Genomic DNA, 19,527 nt, shown 5'->3' on the forward strand with positions numbered 1-19,527 from the left:
TGAGAAACTACAGGGAGATTCAGGGCGGAGGGAAACTCTCTGCTGACATCTGGTGGTTCGATGTGAGCACAACACTCAGACCTAAAGCCTGGGCCGTATTACTGTAAACGTGTTTGTGGGGTGTAAATGATTGGTCTGATTGGTAAAGGATTTATTTGAAAGTGCTCCAGTTTCAGCCAGCAGATGAGAATCAGGCTGTCATGGCTGTGATGTAATTTTCAGGACAAATAGGCTCCAAGTCCATCCACTAACATTTCTTAGATTTGACACTGATCATCTCAGGTTGTTATTCTAAATCTCTAACAACAAAACAACAAAGATCCCTGCAGAGAAAGTCCCTTTTGTTAAAGTGGAAGATATTTTTTTTTAAAGTAAAACCTCCTTTTAAAGCCACCAGAGTCCAGTAAATAAAACTGTATTTCTACTTTGCAGCACATGAGACTCTGGTCTGATGCTGCAAAGTAAAAATGCTGTGTTTGTTTACCAAGGAAGCCTGGTGTCTTTGAAGACATAAATGGAAATGCTGGTTAAAAAAACAAACATCCAAGTCATTGTTTTAAGGTCCTTCTCTGCAGGGATCTTTTCTGCAATGTTGTCTAAAATCTGAGCCTGTCGGTGGTTAAAAACAAGAACTTTTAGTGGACGACAATGTGTCTGCACCGTGTCCATGCACGTTTGACCCCCAGAGTCCACTTCGTTTGACTTGTGTGAGTGCTCGGCACACTTCCTTGGCCCTGGCACGGATGGGAGAGGTTGGCTTCGACACTGTACAGTAAATCATGCACGAGCACAGCCAAGGGAACGCAACATGGACATGACGTATAATCTACCCCCACATTATCAAGGAATCCCCTAGTGTTCTGGCTGTATCTGACTAAGATGACTCAAAATAAGCCTAAAAGCAGTGAGGGTGAAATCTCAGATACCTACTATAAGTGACTTCTTAACCTCCAAACACATCTTGGACAAATTTGGAGCGACAGCGTTGCCTTATTCCAAAAACATAATTTAATGGCACGAGTTTTTTTTCCATGAAAAATGTCAGATGTAACAGAGGAAAGCAAGGCAGCAGCCCAGAGGGAGAGAAAGTCTTTAGGAGGTCTCGAACATCTTCTTCCTGTCAGCTTTGTCCTCGATGTTTTTACGCCAGTCGCCAACGCCTTCGGCAGCCTGAAGGACGAGACGGATCCAACACAGTGATGCAGCTGATGCGTCCAAGGCTTTAAAAAATTATGTTTATGTGTATGTATCGTCGACTCACCTCCTCTTTGACCTCCTTCTTGACCTGTTTCAGGTTGGCCCTCAGGTCCATGGTCACCTTGTGTTTTCCTCCCAGCAGAGCCTGCAGCATGGCGTCAGCTGACATGCGCACCTTCTTCAGGGCGGGTTTCTTCACTCCGCCCAGCTCCTTCACCTTCAGCTTCAGCTCCTCGATCTAAAAAACAGACAAACACTTTTTAATGATTACTCTGATTAATCTCTTCCTGTTTTGTCCCTTCAAGCTCTCCGTAGATAGTGGTCCTCAGTGTCTCCCTGTAGTCACAGTGATGTAAAAGAAGGACACTGATGCATCTTTGAAATGTCTCATTTCACTTTAACGAACTCTCAGACAGCTCATCTGACGAGTCCAAAGTAATATCCACCTTAGGACATCACACATTGACCTTTGTTACCGTTCCTTTGAGCTGTTTGACCTCACTTTGGGATCTCTAACCACTTCCTGTTTCTGTACTAAAGTTCATGTCCTAACCTTCCATCTACAGGAAGAGCCTTACTTTATTTAAAAATAAAAGCACGGTTGAATTCAAACCGCAAGTAAAGTACTCTCGGTTTAAGACAGTACAAACATTTCAAAATAAAAGCCTGAAAATGTATTTATTTAAAGGTCTATTTTTGTTCTTTTTACGCCTTTATTGTAGAGACGGGACAGTAGATAGAGTAAGAAATCAGGAGGAGAGAAAGAGAGCGGGAAGGACATGTGGGAAAAGAGCCACAGGTCAGATCAAACCCAGGACGCTCGCTTGGAGGATTACAGCCTCTGTACATAGGGCGCACACTAACCACTACACTACTGGCGCCTGACAGCTTTTATTTTGAAATGCTAATTAATGAAATTTCAAACATGTAATTAGAAATGTGATTAATCGCAATACAAAAATGTAATTGTTTGACAGCCTCTGTGTAGGTCTATCATGTGGTTATGTATTTAATCATATCCTGTCTTATCCTGTTACTAGACTTTTCCCAGATACACATTTTAATATCTCTACCTCTTTGTCTGTCTTTGCCACTTTGGCCTCGCTGTCGTATCTGTCCTCATCGATCTTGTCGATGGCCTGGTGCAGCTTCTTGCACATTTCCTAAACAAAGAGATAAAACAACAAAAACAAAATCAGCTCCATTGCTCTTCCCCTCTTCAGGCCTGGAAAAGGTTGGTTTTGTTTGTTTAACTGGTTTCATTTACGATCAGAGCTGCCTGGTCCTGGCTCAGGTCGGGGGTGGGGCAGTTCTCCGCCATGTAAGCTTCTTTGGCAGCGGTGATGTCCTTAGTTTCCTGCTCAATCCAGCTAGCAGCAATCTGCAGCATCAAACTCTGCGGAACGAGGAATCACAGACTCTGAATAATCTTGGTTTTCTACGACATTTTATTTTAACAGCGTCGTCCTGTGATGACGAGTACATTAAGGTTGTTTTCTTGGAATCTCTACTTATTTATCTTGTGATAACAAAGTGTGTTTTCCCATGATAACGAGGTGATTTCTTGAGATCTTGAGAAATCCTGTGAAATTAATCATCACAGGAAAACCAGCTTTGATATCAAGAGATAAATACAGCAAGCTATGGTTTACTAGTCATCATGGAAATCAGAGTAAAATAAAACGTGTGGATGCATGTCCCCTTAGGGCTTCCATAGTGTTCTGTTTTCACATGTAAGTGATTATATTTATTGTTTTGTATTTAACATATACATTTGTTTCTTCTTACCTTGAGATGATGCCTGCGGCTCGATGTCATCTTCTTTCCCCTTTAATGAAGGAAAATGTTAATTAATAATTCAAATATCCACATGTAGATGAACACGAATAACCTCCTAATTATGTTGAATATTCATAAATATTGTTTGTCAAAGGTTCACTGACAAGCAAGCAGGGGCGTGTCCAGACTTTTTAAACTAGGGTGGCCCACCTGGAGTACTGACTTATGCAGGGGTGGCCTGACGTTTGGGCAAACACACGCATATTAATTTAATTTTTTACCTTTTCTATCCCCATTATATGTACTTATTAGTAACACAGTTAGGCAACATATAAAGCTTGATTCTTTACATACTCAAAAACAAAGATGTGCAAATTCACAATTTTAAGCACTTAGATATTTTCATGCTAACTCATGCCCTCTGTCTATCTTGGCAGGTAAGTCCATCGCTAGTTTAGACAGCGTGCACAATTATTTGCTTCAGATTTTTTTTTTTTATGGAAAGAGCACAGTAAGCAAATCATTTATTAACAACTAAAAGTACTAACAAACTAAAATGATTAACATGTAAAGAAAACGAACAGCAGACTGTTAAAAAGAGACAGAATGGATGATTTCTGTCCCGATTCTGGCAAAGCAAATGGCCAATCATTAATTTGGATTTTGAGGTGGTCAATCAGAGTTCAAGGGATTCCAATGCCCTGGCCATCCATCTGGATACGCCCCTGCCTGCAGGAAAGTAGCAGCAGGTTGGACTTCCCCCTAGGCTGCCAGCTTAGCCTCAAGTCCAACCTGCCATAACCACTTGGCCATTAGCGCACCAACTTTTGAAAATGTAAGTGTTTGCACTTTGAATTGTTCCCAATGACTCGTCAGGTTTGTGATGGTAGTAAATAAGAAATTAAATGATACTTACTCAGACATCTTGGCTTCTTTTCAGTTTCAGGCTCTGCAATAATAAAAATCTGAAACGGTTAATTCTGCAATGTTCAAAACAAATCCTGTTTCTTGGAGTAACTTTGGGGAATATGACCAAAAATCTTGACTTCTGAGTTGACAAAAATCTGAAACACACCAGTGTTTGGTGCCTTATTGAACAGAAGTACGCTTTAAATGTTTCTTAAATTAATAAAATCCAGTGTTATATGACAAAGACAATTGAAAGATTTGGCATAGTCATTGAATCGTTATACAGTTTTAAGCCTCTATGGCAGTTATATTCTGTTTTATTTATTTACTTCACACACAGGACAACAAATAAAGGCACATTAAGAAAATGTAAGAGCATGTGTGTGGGCGTGGTAGAAACCTACAATTAACTGTGAAAACCACTCACGGACGACATACAGAAGGTACAAAAGCACCAAAACTAACCAGATACCAGACTCCACGTGTAAAGTGAATTTGATTTTTACCATTTTTCAGCCCAGTGTATCACCTCATAATGTTTCAGACATGTTGTTATAGATAAAATAAAACAATATATTACATAAAAACATTACAATTTAACATCAATCGATTTAATCTGACTGTGAAACATTTCAAATAGGAGTCAAATCTCCAGCACAATATGACTTGGGGTCAGGGGGTGTAGCTTGAGTGTCCGGCAACAGCAATGGAAATGGGCGTAGATGTTAGGGGTCCTGCGTGTGGTGAACGGACAGGTCACATGCACAAGTCATGACCTTCAGATCATGGATGTTAAAAACATATTGTAAATTTTAGTTTCAGTGTTTCTCAAGCTGAGGTCGGGGGCACTCTGGGGGCCAGCAGAAGGGCCCCCCTTAGGGACTCTTTTGGTAATTTCTCCATTTTAAAAATAGAAACTCCAGGATTCAGTGAACCTGTTGTTGACCCAGGACCTGATGCAGCCAGGTCAGTGCTAATCCTGGCTCAGGTTCAAAGGTCAACAGTGGCATTTATGATGATTTCCTAAGAGCAGCACCAAGGATTGAAACTAATCTCATCTGACAGGAGATGTAAGGGAAGAACAAGAATTCAAAGTATTAATTACTTCAGCTTTCTGTACCATGCTGCATTAATAATTTGACTGTTTTGATCTGCAAGTCTGCAGGTTTAAGTTTCTTTTACAAAACATTCAGAGAAATACAACTTAAAAGGTTTTAAAAAGTTGTACAACAATTTAAGTCCCCCAATTCATTTTAAGTTTTCTATACTTTTACCTTCAACTTCTCTGACTGTTAGATCCTAACATGTCAGTTTGAAAGATGCCGACGGTTTGAAACTTGATTCAAAGACTTCAACCAAATCCAGTTGCCTTTGGATCAAGCTTACAAATTGACCAAGACCTGGATGACTGAAAACCGACAAAGTCAAGATGCTGATGGTGTTTTGTAGCATCAGCAGTTACTGATGTAATCACCTGTCACCTTTAATCTGACACTGAGGCTATTTCGTACCTAAAAGTAACCTTAGACACCCGCAGTTAAATGAGACGGAAAACAAAGAGCAGGAAGATACATGAGACTTTGATACGAATGCAAAAAAGTTTTTCTTTAAGTTAAAACAAAACGTCCACAAGGAGGTAAACAAATTTACGATCCAGACTGGTTTTAAATATTTTTAAAAAGGAAAGATTATTTACTGCCTGATTAGGACATTTTAAACATGAGTTAAGTAGAAGATGAAGGACATTTAGACATTTATCGTCTAATCAGGAAGAGCATGTTCAGTCTGAAAACTTAATTTATAAGTCTGCCATTTTAGTCTCAAAAGCCTGGAAGCGCCTGGTTTATTTAGTAAGCGAGTACTTTTGGTCGTTGGTCCCTTGAGGTTGGGTAGATTGTTTTCCACGTGATACAATAATAATATAAAATCAATCAATCTTGTAAATTCTGTGAGGAAAAAATAAGTTTTGGAAATCCTTACCTTGTCCTTCATTCATTAAAGCAAAAATATTTAAACTTTTTGTTAATTTCAGAGAAAATCCTCGCTAAATAAACAAAATCTTACATTTGATCCTACGTTGATAACGTTTATTGGACTCAAGTGTGCAAAATAATCCTTTTTCTCTGTTTTTAGAAGCTTTAACAGGAGAGGTGAAGTAGAAACATGTGAGTATTGATGATGCAGCGATTTAATATTGAAATTAAAAGAAATACTTCACCAAACTCTGTGAATAATTCAACCAGTGGTAGCTCAGCTGAGTCACTGGAAAACATCAGCTTTATTTAAATATATGATCTGCAAATTTTTAAATATGTGATCTGCACTTATTTTCAAGGAATTTGATTGTTAAAAATAAACAGCTTATGATTTGGTTTCAAACTGTGCAGCCTTAATTTAAGTTTTGGCTCTGAGCATCAATCCACTTCAGCCACAACATCCAAGAAGTAAAATCAAAGTTTCTCACCTACAAAGAGACGATGAGGAGGGCAGTAGAGACTGACACAAGGACTGGGACACAGTGAGGGAGTCAAAGACTAAAAAACAAGTGAAATCTGTGGGGGTATATATGTGCTTGGACCGGGTTTAGAGGTTCCTCTTTATGGCCATGAGTAACTCGGAGACCAACCAGGCCAAAGAGCTCCTGAAATACCTTCATCCTTTAACTGCTCACCTCGTAAATTCTCCATTTGTGAAGTCTGTGGTCGGTCTGAGGTGGTCAGCAGTCCCTAGAGGGACATGGAGAAGTCTGGAAAAGAGGGGAGAAACATATAGATGAGACTAAAGGACAACAAACCTAAGAAATATTACAATCCTTAAATACCTTGTCTAGGAGTAAAACATGTTCTGAGTTAATCGTTCATTCTCTTTTTGGCTCCTCCATGTTTTAGACAGCTTTTCTGTGCTCTGATTTAAAGTTCACTCTTTTTATTACTTTTTATTTTTTGGCTAAAATTAGGATATTTTACAATGAGCATTTTGGCTAACAATATTTCCCTCGTGTTCATGTATGAAAAATTTAATTTAAAAAAAGTAGGCCTATATGTTGACGACTATGTTGCCGATACTGTACCTAAGAAGAAGCCTATATACATGGGGGCACCAGTAGCCTAGTGGTTAGGGTACGGAGGCCGTAGTCCTCCAAGCGGGCGGCCCAGGCTCAAATCTGACCTGTTACTCCTTTTCCGCACGTCATTCCCCACTTTCTCTCTCCCCATTTCTTACTTTATTCCACTGTCCTCTCTCCAAAATAAAGGCATAAAAAGCCATAAAATATACCTACATAGCCAGACGTGCAACTCCTAAAAACTATACCTACGTGTTGAAATCACGCAGACCGCAAGCCTTTGATTTGATCGCTGGGTAGCACGGTATGTTCAGTGTTTATTTTTAAGTAAAATCGCTAAAACACTATTTATCTTCTCCCAATCCAGTTTCAGTTTCCATTTACAAAAATACAAATAGAAGAGAATGAGGCGGAATTGGAAGCCTCTTCTGTCATTAAAAGTGACGGATTAGTCCAAGCAGGATATTTAGATGACAAAATGAAAATGTAACAACAGAAAACAATGATACAAAAATAGTTCCCAGAAATAAAATGAAAATAAAATGCAGGAGAAAGAATTCAGTCTTAGGGCACTTCTTCATTCCAACTTTTTTAAAGACTTAAAATAGATTTTAAGTCATTTTTAAATGCAACAAATTTCGAGTAATTTAAATAAAACAAAAAACGTAATCTAGTGATATAACAAGCATAGAAATCCTATAGTAGAGTTACGCAGACACACCAAGTGTACGCCACTACATCGTGCTCCAGTACGTCAATTCCATATCGTGATTGGTTTTTTGTCACGTTTTAGTTGGAATTATGTCACGACACCAAGTTCTGTTTAATGGGGACTTTAAAATGGAATACAAGAAAAGACACATACCTTCATAAAGGAGCTTAAAAAAGGGCGTTGCCATTTAGGACGAATTCAGACCGAAACTGAAAACACAACAGAGACAGAGACAGAAATTTAGAAAAGAAGACTTAATACAGAAATCAACAGCTTTACATCTAAACTCGGTTTGATGTGAACATTTAGCCAACTGTGGGTATCTATAATTAATAAATAATACATTTAAAAACACTAACAAAGAACATTTACAATCACAAAATCAAGATGATGTTTCTCACCTTGTGTTTGACCCAACAGTGTCCATCTCTGGATGAAGCTTAGTTTGATGTCATCCATTCTGCTCAGTCAATAATCACTTTGTTTTTGTCTGATTCTTATCAAACATTGTGATGTATTTACGTTATATTTTCGTTTTTCTCCTTATTATATATATTTGCTTTTATTTGTGACAACAATGCAGCAGCCAGTATGTCCTCCTTCTAACTTTAGATTCTGGTCCTGAATGCTCTGGATTTGTTTGGACCACAGAAGGTAGGCGGTTTTAAGGCACCCCCAACACAGCCGTTTTGGATGCCCCTTGGTTTGCCAGATATGAGACCAGTTATCAGGTCAAACCAACAGGTGTTGCAGTGATGGAAGCGGGCAAGAGAACTGGTTCAGATAGAAGTGATTGTACTCGACCTAAAAAGCCTCTGCATGTTTCTAATAAGCTCCATGAGCAGAAACGTGCTCAAACTAGGATCAATATTGGAGATGCTTTTGAAAAATGGAGAGAGGTTAGAACACAGAAAGGTTTACAGACCGATGCAGAGCTGGCTAAACACTGAAGCTTCAGTGTCCACCACATGAGCATGGACTCTAGAGAGGAGGGGGCAGGGGAAGAGACAGCTCTCTACAATGTTTAGAGTATGGACTGCAGCACCCATTTTAAACACTAGGTGTCAGAGTTACATACTGCTTCTTTAAGAAGTAAAGGGATATCTTAAACCCCCCAGTCGGAGCCTGCAGGTGGATGCTGGGGTGGTGGTGGGGCGGAGAAGAGTACAGTACTGGTGCAGATCAGAGCTGACAATGACAGAGTAGAGGGAGAGACCAGAAATCTTGCAACTTAATTGGACGGAGGTGTTGCGGGGTAATTTAGGATAATGACACATGGGATGTGTGAATATTGCTCCTTTAAGTTTTTTGTGTTTAGTGAAATTATTTTGCAGTTGACCTTCAGGGCCACCATAGCAAACTCACTCACTGAGGATGTAAATTACTCAAGAGGCAAATGTATTTGCGCTTTGTGTTCAAAAATGGTGCAGAAATCTTTGAAGAAGGACTTTAAAATATATATTAAAAGACAAAAAACAAGGTGAAAGCTAAAGCTAACAAAAAGGTATTTAAAACATCTCAGTATTTTTTGCTCGGCCTGTCAGGAATATTACAGTAATGTGCTTTTTTTTGTGACAGCTGCAGTAAACTGAGGGGTGCAACAGGAAGTCCTCTGCTGACACCGTGTGGTCAGTTTAGGTAACAACATCTCTACATCCTCACCTCCCACACAAACATAAACATGTTTATGACACGTTATAATGTCGTTTTAAGCAGTTAAAAGCACCTTTTAAAAATATTAAAATAACTATAACTCCTCTGTTACTGTATAAATATATTATTACTAACGATGTAGGAAAACAAAGATATAATGACAAAACATTTTTTAGAAGAAGTTAAATGTTGACAAATACTGTACATTATTCACGCTTTAGAGTTAACTTCTTTCTTTTTATGTATTAAGGACATTTAAAATGACATATTTCACAAATATTGTTTGTATGCAGGTCAGAAAAGCAGTGATTGAGTTAAAAACTGAAAATATAAACTTTTGAAAAATGTCTTGATTGTCCTGTATAGTTCACTCCTTTGTGTTTCAGTTTAATAAACCTCCTAATTCATTTTTATTTGTCTTTTCTATTCTGTTTCTGTTTTTATTTTGGTCTACCTATGTGCAACTTGTCGTGCTGCTGCAGCGCCCGACTTTCCCCTTTTGGGGATAGACAAAGTCTGATCTTATATTAAACGCCTGATAAGAGGATAACGGGCTCGATCATTCAAAAAGCAACCAGGCTGGATTAAAGCTATTCGATCAAATCTTTAAATAAAGGATTATATAATCACAAAAGATCAGGTAATCCAATGTTGATATTTATCAGGACAAAACCGACAGTTTGGGTTGTTTGACACTTGACAGTATGTTTTACTTTAATCCCCCCACAAAATAATCTGGATTTTGCTGATCCCAGACTGGATTTGTGATGTGGTATGGCATATTAAAGGTGCACCATGTAGATCTATTCTATATATTATGAACTGAATACACAAACTTTATTCAAAGGAAAAATGGGTCCCTGGACGCTGTTTGGAGCTAAAAGGCTACCAGGAGAGTTACGGTTACAGCGACCACATTTTCCTCTGAGGACAGTTTGTGTGTAGAGTTCTGAACATATCCCACAGAATCTGTACACTTCTCCAACTTTCACATTTCTCTACCAAACCTCCATAGTGCTCCTTTAATGGTCAAACTATAAGACATTTATGTGAGGTAGTTGATATTTTAAAGGCACAGAATGTAAATTACACCACCAGGGGGCTCTCAATCAAAATAATAACAAAAGATGACATTGAGGCTGCCGGGGAATCATTGGAGTTCTCTCTGCTACCACCCTCCCCTGATGAAAATTAACCCTGAGATTAACATAGCCAAGAAGACCGGGTGAAACCGACCTGAGGAAGAGAATATGTTTACAGATGAGCTAATGTATCCGAGTATAATTTATATGACGTTTTTATCACAAACAGCAACAGAACAGCAGCTTTCAGGAGCAGCTCACGCTTCCATATGAGGCGTCGTGTCTGTCATGGCGGCCGCTGCGACAAGACACGTCCCGTTACAACTATGAGATGAAGGATTTCTCTGGTTTTGATAACTGTTGGAAATATTTGAGGTAATGTAAGTACTCAAAAATAAAATATTTTTAAGAGGTTTAGTCAAGTTTTAATTAATTTAGATATTTTAATGTAAACATTCTAATAACAATTCTACATATTATACCTTTAAGACATGATTTAGATATATTTAGCTGTATCATTCTGTTTTGCTTAACTGACAAAGTAGAAGAGGTAAATATTAGTGTTTTAAAACAAAAAAAGGTCACCAAAAAGCCTCATTAGCGAACATTAAATATCTGACTTTAAAGCAGCTGTGAGGATCGTTCAGTTTGTGTGGATTTTGGCGCCCCCCTGTAGACAAAGTATGTAGCGTGAAGCCCCCTTTGACGCTCTGGTAAAATGGATTGGATGATCTTTAAAAGTCTGGACCTGGATCAGGGTGATCCAATCCAGATTTACTTTGAAAAAAATGGGAAAAAAGGTGAGCTGGTTACATGATCCTTGGTAGGATTAAACCTTTACATCTGAGCCCGGAGGATGATTTTCTATTTACAGTAAAAAAGGTTGAAGGTTTTCTGAGATTTGAACTGAAATTCAAAATATTTATTCCAAATTGTATCACTGATTATTTAAGTGCCATGTATCTGTTTTAACTGATTCTACACTCAAGCTTTAACTTAAGAACATCAGAGTTTGAGTTCTTAAAATGATCTTTAACATGAGTAAAAAAGAAGGAGTTTGTGTTGGTTTGAGTTAGTGAAAAGTACGGTAAACGTTAAAGAGTGTTGAGTTTAGAATATTTTGTTAGTTTTTGTTTGTTTTCTGGTTTAAACAAAAGAATAAAAAACAGCGTATATTTTGCGACGTTCACTTTTCCCAGCTCCCTGAACACTGAAGTGTGGATTAAAAATGTGGATATTATGTCTGTCCCCTCACTGACATGCACAGCAGCACAAAGAGCACAACACGACCTCGTTAAAGCTGGAAAACACCTTCAAACAGAACTCAGGATCAGGGGCGTGTTGACGGGGAAAGGCGGTTCAATTTAGGCCGAATTTCTCTGCAAATACTGAAGGAAACATCGGTTTTCTACAGGAAATATGAACCTCTATTGAAGTGTTTATTTTGAGTTCTGTTTGCGGGTGTTTGTCTTTAACGTTGAACAAAAACAAACAGAAGAAACAAAGGTTAAACTGTAGAGATTATTCCGGTGTGTCATGTACTCCGTCTGCAGTGTTGCGCGTCACTGAGTGAAAGACAGAATACCTCGTGATTGTAGGAAACAAAAGGTTTATTACAAAAACACGACTACGAGCAGGAAGTTGTCAAAAGTGAACATGAGAGAAACAAGGAAGCACCGCTACAGAACAAAGTCTGAAATCATTAAAGGCCCTGACACACCGAGCAGACGGCAAGGAACTAGTGGCTACAAAGGCCTCAGGACGCCTTTTGTCTTGGCCAAAAAGTTGCACTTGAACACATCATAAAGACGACAGCCGATGGCCAACCACCACGTACATTCTGCTCATGAGTGAGAGGAAATAACTCTCCATGCCAGCAGGCGGCGGTAGTCTGTAATCATTATTCAAAAAGAGGAAAGCTGACGAGAACGAGGACAATGGAAGAACGGGGATAAATAAACTGTTATGATACAAGAAGATACCATTTTCACACCGCTGTCGCTCACCACTCGTAATATCGGAACTTCTAGTCGAGAATAATGTCTGATAAAAAGTTGAAGTTGTTCATTTGCTTTCATCACTTCTGTTTGTCTTTTTGTCATCGACTCCACATGTTGAATTGGCCGAGAAATGGCCGGCGGGCAGCGATGGAGCTGGACACTTTGCAAAAACTAGGGCGACGACCGCTCACCCGACGGCCGTCGATCTCCTTGGTGTGTTGGGGCCTTCGGAGAGCTTTGAATCTACGGGGGGGATTTCTCATCTAAATCACTGCTTTAACACATTTACAATGACAGGTTGAGCTGAAACTGACAGATTTAATGAAACAAAAGTTCTGTTTTTCAATGCAAAAAATCCAGAAATTCCATAAAAAGCGCAGCTCAAAGCGATTACAAGAGCGAAGTGGTTTTCCTTAAGACGTCTCGAACATCTTCTTCCTGTCAGCTTTGTCCTCAATGTTCTTACGCCAGTCACCCACCGCCTCAGCCGGCTGAAAAACAAAACAAAACAAAACAAACACGGTCAAAAGCATTTTGATCTGCTTCCGCTCTCCTTAACCATGTGACTCTGCTTCTGTTAACACTCACCTCCTCTTTGACCTCCTTCTTGACCTGCTTCAGGTTGGCCCTCAGGTCCATGTTGACCGTATGTTTGGAGCCCAGCAGCGCCTTCAGCATGGCGTCAGCAGACATACGCACTTTCTTCAGGGCGGGTTTCTTTACGCCAGCCAGGTCGACCACCTTGATCTTCAGGTCTTCAATCTGAAGAGCGATCGAGATGTTAAAGGGTGAAACTGGTCTACAAAAAGTCCCATACTGGCCTAAAAAGAATACGTATTTTCCTCACATTCAGGGTCTCGACTTTAAAATGCAAATATCGGCCTATGCGTACAATAACAGACAGAGCTGCTTTTCTGTACAGCAAGGGTACAGTTCCTGACCAATTTTAAGATCCTGGTTATGCATGACCGTTTTTTTCTACTCTCATTGTATTAAGTTAACAAAAACATTCAGGCTGAATCCAAAACCAATCAGGGTTGGTTGGCATGTAATTACCCAATCACTGAAATGATAAAGTGACCTTACTATATGATCAGACATTAAGGAAACATGCTATGTTGAAGTGCTGGCTTCTCTGACAACAATGCAGCAGCCAGTATGTTCTCCTTCTAACTTTAGATTCTGGTCCTGAATGCTCTGGATTTGTTTGGACCAGAGAAGGTAGGCGGTTTTAAGGCAACCCCCACACTGCCTTTTTGGAGGCCCCTCAGTTTGCCAGATATGAGAGCAGTTATCAGGTCAAACCAACAGGTGTTGCAGCGATGGAAGTGGGCAAGAGAACTGGTTCAGATAGAAGTGATTGTACCCGACCTAAAAAGCCTCTGCATGTTTCTAATAAGCTCCACGAGCAGAAACGTGCTCAAACTAGGATCAATATTGGAGATGCTTTTGAAAAATGGAGAGAGGTTAGAATGCAGAAAGGTTTACAGACCGATGCAGAGCTGGCTAAACACTGACGCTTCAGTGTCCACCACATGGCAACCTGCGTCCACTCTAGCAAGTAACATAACATTAAAAAGATTCTATGTTAAGTCTGAATAAATGTAACTTTGTGGCAGCCTTTGTTTACTTAATTGAAAATACTTTTGTGTTGGAAATCTGGATGGCTGACCAGCAGGGGGAGTTTTACCTCTTTATCAGCTTTGCCCACTTTGGCCTCCATGTCGTACCTCTCTTCATCCACTTTGTCGAGGAGGGCGTGCAGCTTTTTGCAAGTTTCCTAAAGACACAGACAGATGTGATGTAACTGATACCACCATTTACCTCGATGACATAACACTTAAAGCAATTACAAAAAACTTACAAAATATACAAATTAGTTTCTGTGAAAGGCCTATTAGACTCACTTTACGAAGGTATGTGAGAGTCAAAAGACCTTCATGAACCTCAACCAGATCTTGTGGCTTTTACATTAAACTGAGAATTACAATGACGTGGATGACCCTGAACCCCTCACAGATCTTGTATAAGTTAAGTTATAAACAATGCCAAATCTCACTCACAGGGTCTCAAAAAAGACTCATTTTTTAAGCACATTTCTCGTAACATCATCAGCATAAAAGGAAATACAGGTTATTAATGTCTGTCAGGACCTAAAGACAATTTCAACCCAAATATTAAAAAGTGTATCTGGAGAAAATGAACAACCCTGCTTTTGAGGTTATTAACTGAAGTTTAGGTAAATTCACGTCAAGTGTAAATGCATCTCCGCTTCCGGCGCTGTGTGAGGTGGCCGCCGGAATAATATTATTATAATATTATATTGTGTTTAGATTGCTAACATTGTGTTTTTGTTACTCATATTGTGTGTTGGATAACCTGCTTCCGTAACGCCACAATTTCCCAGTTTGGGATCAATAAAGTAATTCTATTCTATTCTATTCTATTACACACGCCACCAAGTGATGGGAAACTGAAGAAGGAGGTATGAATGGTTTCCTCTCAATGTCTCACCATGAGGGAAGCCTGATCTCCGCTCAGGGAGGGTTTGGGACAGTTCTCAGCCATGTAGGCCTCTTTGGCGACTACGAGGTCCTTTTTCTCCTGCTGAATCCAGTTGGCCGCGATCGACAGCATCAAACTCTGTAGGACGGATCCAATCAGAAGTCAGTAAAAAAAGGAACACCCTCTGATCTGCTTCTGTCTTATTTCTTTTGTTTATCAGGATTTCCAGGCAAATTGATATGCAAAATTGATATGCGATGTGATTTTTTCACACTTCAGTTTACTTCGCACGCGAAGACTTTAAAAACTTGGTCTCAAGAAAATGACTTATCACAGAAAAAAACAGCATTGTTACCTCAAAATAATGACATAGACAAGTTGAGATTTTGAGAAAACATCCAAAGTTCACTCTTTATCACAAAAAATAAGGATTAGAATAAAATGTATGAATGCATGTCCTTTTAGGGCCTCCGTAGAAAGGTACGCCAAAGATTTAACTTTATTATTCTAGCGCCAGATTTCTCCAAAATGGCAGTTAAAAAAAACAAGAGAGACCTACAGAGCATCAAATCCTAAAATATAAAGGATAAAATGGAGAGACACAGTGACTCATAGGATTACAGAAAAAAAGTTGGATAAGTACAAAAACAAGATAAAATGAAATGTTCTAAGGTTTCATGTTGATCTGGCAACAACTTTCCAATCATTAGTTTATGTGTTCCAGATCTAATAGTCCTCTCACATGATGCAGGTATAATTCATTTATTAATCAAATAGCAGCTTTAATTGTTTTTGCATGATCATCAACATTCATCACTTTTTTAAGCTAAGACTAAAAAAAGACTGAAAACACTCTCTCGTACCTTCAGATGATGCCTGCGGCTTGAATTCATCTTCTTGCTGTAAAGATCAGAAAGAAAAACATTTTTAAGAGTCTGAACGTCAAAGTGCCTTAAACCTGCATTCTCTCCAGTGGACAGCAGGGGGCGACTACACTGGATTGATCTGAAGTCTATGAGATAATGAGTCCGTGTCTTTGTTTGAATCTTAGTTTATGGTCTCAATCTCTAGTTTCAAGTCGTCGTCAGTACAGCGTGATGTTCAACTATTGGGTCCATTTAGAGTAAATCAATAATAAAACAAGGTCGACCTATTAAACCTTTTAAAGCATGGCTAACTCTGATAAACATTGGCTCAACTGCAGCCTAAAAACTTTCATATAGATCAATTTGGAGTAGACGCCATGATTACATTTGCTGGGTTAACGTTTTGGACGCACTGAGTCCTCTTGACTCCGAGGAAGAAGCAGTGCGTCAAAACTTCAGTCCTTTGCACCTTAAAAAATTTGCTGCAAGTGACTTGTGTGCTCCAGGACTTTCTGCCTTTGTGAAGTAGTCCTTTGAAATATTTTGATGTATTAGGTCTGTCTCTGAGAGCACCGACCTCCGTCTGATGAGGGGCTGAAGCGCAAGAGTTTCCTTCAATTGTACCTTCCAAAACGTTTCCAACATATTCCTTTAATTTAGGCAGTGTGCAGGAATTTGTCTGCAATTTTTGATAACTGAAAACACAATATTACTCAGTATTGGGTGCCTTAAACTTCTAATTTTGTGCAGTGGTATCAAAATAGGTGAAGATGCCGTTTGTTTTTTACTTATCAAAGTTTAAAATTCTGTTTTTTGTGACAACCCTCCTGGCAAATAATTAAAACACCCAATTTGTTATAGCTATGCATGCCTGTTTATGACTTCCAGAAGTAAAACTTAATAAAGCAGAATCAGCACTTACTCAGACATGTTGCCGGTTTCTTTTCTTCACAGCCTGTTTGCAGAAAAAAAAAAAACAGAAGAGAAAGCCGTTGAGTGAGGAGAGAGAGAATAAACGATGCCATCATCTGCTGTGAGCTTAAATATCCGAAATCCTCTGCATGAAATGTGAGATATTAAACAGTCGACGAGCAGCTGAGTGGTGACAGAGCTAAGTTTGGAGTTTCAGTGAGGTCAAATGTTGCCTCTGACGCCTGCGATAAGCTCCTTTACAGGTGTTCAAAACTGAATCTCCTCTGGGAGTTTACAGTTCAATTCCTTTCATGGGGGGGGGGACCCTCCAGGAGATTGTGCTGCCGCAGCGCGTTATCCGCCAACACGCCCGGCTGTCAGAACACACACACAAACACACACACACACACACACACAGAGCCAAACAAATCAGTCAGTGCTGCACTCAGATTTCAAGTTATTTTACACTATAAATAAATAAGGTTTTAGTTTTCCCTCTCATTAAGTCGGAATTTTGTAACCAAACACGGACGAGCAAAAAAATCTCACCACACAGGCGGACTCCAACGCTGATCATCAACAACAACAAAACATTTTTACAGTGTAAAAACTTAACCCTAACCCAAAATTTATCTCAGCTTTCAAGACTTAATAACCAGAAGTGCCCAAGTGCTCTAATCGATTTCAACACTTCAAAACTTGACTTTACTAAATGACAACCCACTGTAAAGACGAGCCCAGTCAAAACTCACAGTTTACGGTGTTTTTGGAACCCCCACCCCGACCCAAACCAACAACCTTATGTTGCGATATGGTCCAGGTGTGGTGAACAAATTTCAAAACCTCTTAATGTGAATGACAAAGCATTGTAAAAACAAATCTTGGTCAAAATAAGTAAGCACCTTTTAAGTGTTTTTACGTTTCTTTTTTTTGACTAGATGTTACAAAATGTCCAGGTGTGTTGATGAATATCAAAACTTGCAAGGTTTTTGCTGTAATGTCTTGAAAGGATAATGCACTGTAAAAACAATATCGGTCAAAAAAAGTAATCAAAGGGCTTATTTTGCTCCAAAAACCAAACCACAGACAAATAGAAGTCATGGGATTAAACTGGATTCAAATATAATGCATTTAAAAGACAATGCACTGTAAAACATACTTCCAGGTGTGGTGGTCAAATTTCTGATTTTTTTTTTAGTAGATCATCAGTCCTTTGTTGAATCCCAACAAGTCTATTTGAAGCTTCATGCAATGGCAACTGGACTTGGTAGCAGATCTTGACACAGATCTTTCAAGATCTTCAGCCAAGTCCAGTTGCCTTTGGCTCAAGCTTCGAATTACCCATAACCCGGACGACTGAGCACCAACACAGACATCCCAGCAAGTGGTTTTTGATACTTCAATAAAATTAGATAATTGGTGTTTTCCAAACTAAACTTCCAAATAAATCCAGATTGAGCATAAAAAGTCAATTTCTTTGAATTTGCAAACCAACCAAGAGCGTTGAAAATCAAAGATTAACAATAAATAAGGAAGTAACTTTCTATGGAAATTTTCAAACAGAATATGTTTTCTGCTGATCGACAAAACAGATTGGCTTCAATGAAATGAACCTAGCTTGGACACTGGCATTAGATTCTAGAAAATCCCTTACATGGGAGATGACACTCAACTAAAACCAGGGATTAATATCTGGATAAAGATAAAGACTTACGTTTACAGGAATCAATCTTTTTACTTACAATAAAAATGGATAAAACGTCAATTTGAAAACTTCAAAAGCATCTCTCATCCCAAGCTCCATCCAAACACAACCTTCATCCTGCAGCGTTCAGCCTTCTCCTTCACCCTGGATCACATTTCCATCCACTTATCATCAAACCCCAGAGGTCAGGACTTTAATCACGTTAGCACTGTACCAACAGGTCCCCCCAAAAAAGACTCTTAACAAAGTCAACTCAGCTGCTCTGTGTCCATTAGAACCAGCTCTGTGCCGGCATGCAGGGAGGACGAGGGGGAGGAGGAGGAGGAGGAAAGAGAAACTAGTCTCACCTACGACGAAATGGAGAGCCGAGAAGGAGGACACAGGGGCCAGGAGCAGTGTGAAGAAGTCCTCCCCGGGGTGTTTATATACGTGGGGGCTCAGATATGGATATGGAGCTCCTGTTTATGGAATCCAGGATCCTCAGACCAATCACCCAGCAAGCGCCTGAAATATCATCATCCCCTGCCAGCTTCTTCCTGTTAATCAGGTCCGCTGAGGAGGAGCCTGATATCTTTTTAGGAGTCCGCTCAGTGCCACCGAGGAGCTATAAAAAGGTGGAAAAGGACTATAAAACCATCACAGTCCAAACGTTTCACCAGATGAAAACCAGAAGGGGGGAGGGGGTTGATGAAAACAGTGGGACAGTCGAGTCAGTTCAGTGTTCCTTTTCTGACTCTCTCTGTGTGTTAATATCTGGAGGTGCTGGAAATCCTGAACATTTCAGGCTTCCAATAATGTTTTCCAGAAATATATTTACAAGAGATCTGATCATTTTCTGTTGCAACGCCAATTCAAATGCTTGAATGGGCACCAGGAATCATATTTGGAGCCCTAAGGTCGTTTAAAACCAAATAAAATTATACTTTGTAGTCATTTCCCTCACGTGACATGCAAAAGAAAAGAGCAATTTAGGTCCTTATCCAAATATACTTTGGTTCCCCTTGTCAAACTTTGATTAAAAGTTTGGATAAGAGCCCTTAAAAACGATGCAAACTTTTCAAATAACCCACCAGGTTGATGCCGGCTCCAGCTTAACATCCATTTTAAGAATCTTTTCCACCATATTTCTACATCAGTGAGCTT

At 39.4% G+C, this 19,527-nt stretch overlaps 2 protein-coding genes across 6 annotated transcripts; both read right to left on the bottom strand.

The window, feature by feature from the left end:
- Nucleotides 1–985: 985 nt before the first annotated feature.
- On the bottom strand, nt 986–6,433 carry LOC109984850 (troponin I, fast skeletal muscle-like). 3 transcript variants are annotated; one of them, XM_065956829.1, is made up of 7 exons: nt 6,350–6,433; nt 3,893–3,925; nt 2,986–3,025; nt 2,465–2,593; nt 2,271–2,360; nt 1,262–1,435; nt 986–1,170 (listed from the first exon to the last, which is right to left on the bottom strand). In XM_065956829.1, exons 2-7 carry the CDS (start codon nt 3,898–3,900, stop codon nt 1,093–1,095), a joined length of 519 nt encoding a protein of 172 aa, XP_065812901.1. In that variant the 5' UTR covers nt 3,901–3,925; nt 6,350–6,433; the 3' UTR covers nt 986–1,092. The 3 variants fall into 3 exon arrangements, with proteins under 3 accessions (XP_065812901.1, XP_065812902.1, XP_065812903.1); XM_065956830.1 differs by having other exon boundaries at nt 6,354–6,423; XM_065956831.1 differs by having other exon boundaries at nt 3,893–3,941; nt 6,350–6,383.
- Nucleotides 6,434–12,700: 6,267 nt separating this feature from the next.
- LOC109984805 (troponin I, fast skeletal muscle) lies at nt 12,701–18,819 on the bottom strand. 3 transcript variants are annotated; one of them, XM_020634934.2, is made up of 7 exons: nt 18,732–18,819; nt 16,690–16,722; nt 15,765–15,801; nt 14,911–15,039; nt 14,087–14,176; nt 12,985–13,158; nt 12,701–12,887 (listed from the first exon to the last, which is right to left on the bottom strand). In XM_020634934.2, exons 2-7 carry the CDS (start codon nt 16,695–16,697, stop codon nt 12,810–12,812), a joined length of 516 nt encoding a protein of 171 aa, XP_020490590.1. In that variant the 5' UTR covers nt 16,698–16,722; nt 18,732–18,819; the 3' UTR covers nt 12,701–12,809. The 3 variants fall into 3 exon arrangements, with proteins under 3 accessions (XP_020490590.1, XP_020490591.1, XP_065812905.1); XM_020634935.2 differs by having other exon boundaries at nt 18,736–18,815; XM_065956833.1 differs by lacking the exon at nt 18,732–18,819 and adding an exon at nt 18,422–18,440.
- Nucleotides 18,820–19,527: the final 708 nt, after the last annotated feature.

This window comes from Labrus bergylta, chromosome 7 (assembly GCF_963930695.1).
Source record: "Labrus bergylta chromosome 7, fLabBer1.1, whole genome shotgun sequence".
Taxonomy (NCBI): Eukaryota; Metazoa; Chordata; class Actinopteri; order Labriformes; family Labridae; genus Labrus; species Labrus bergylta.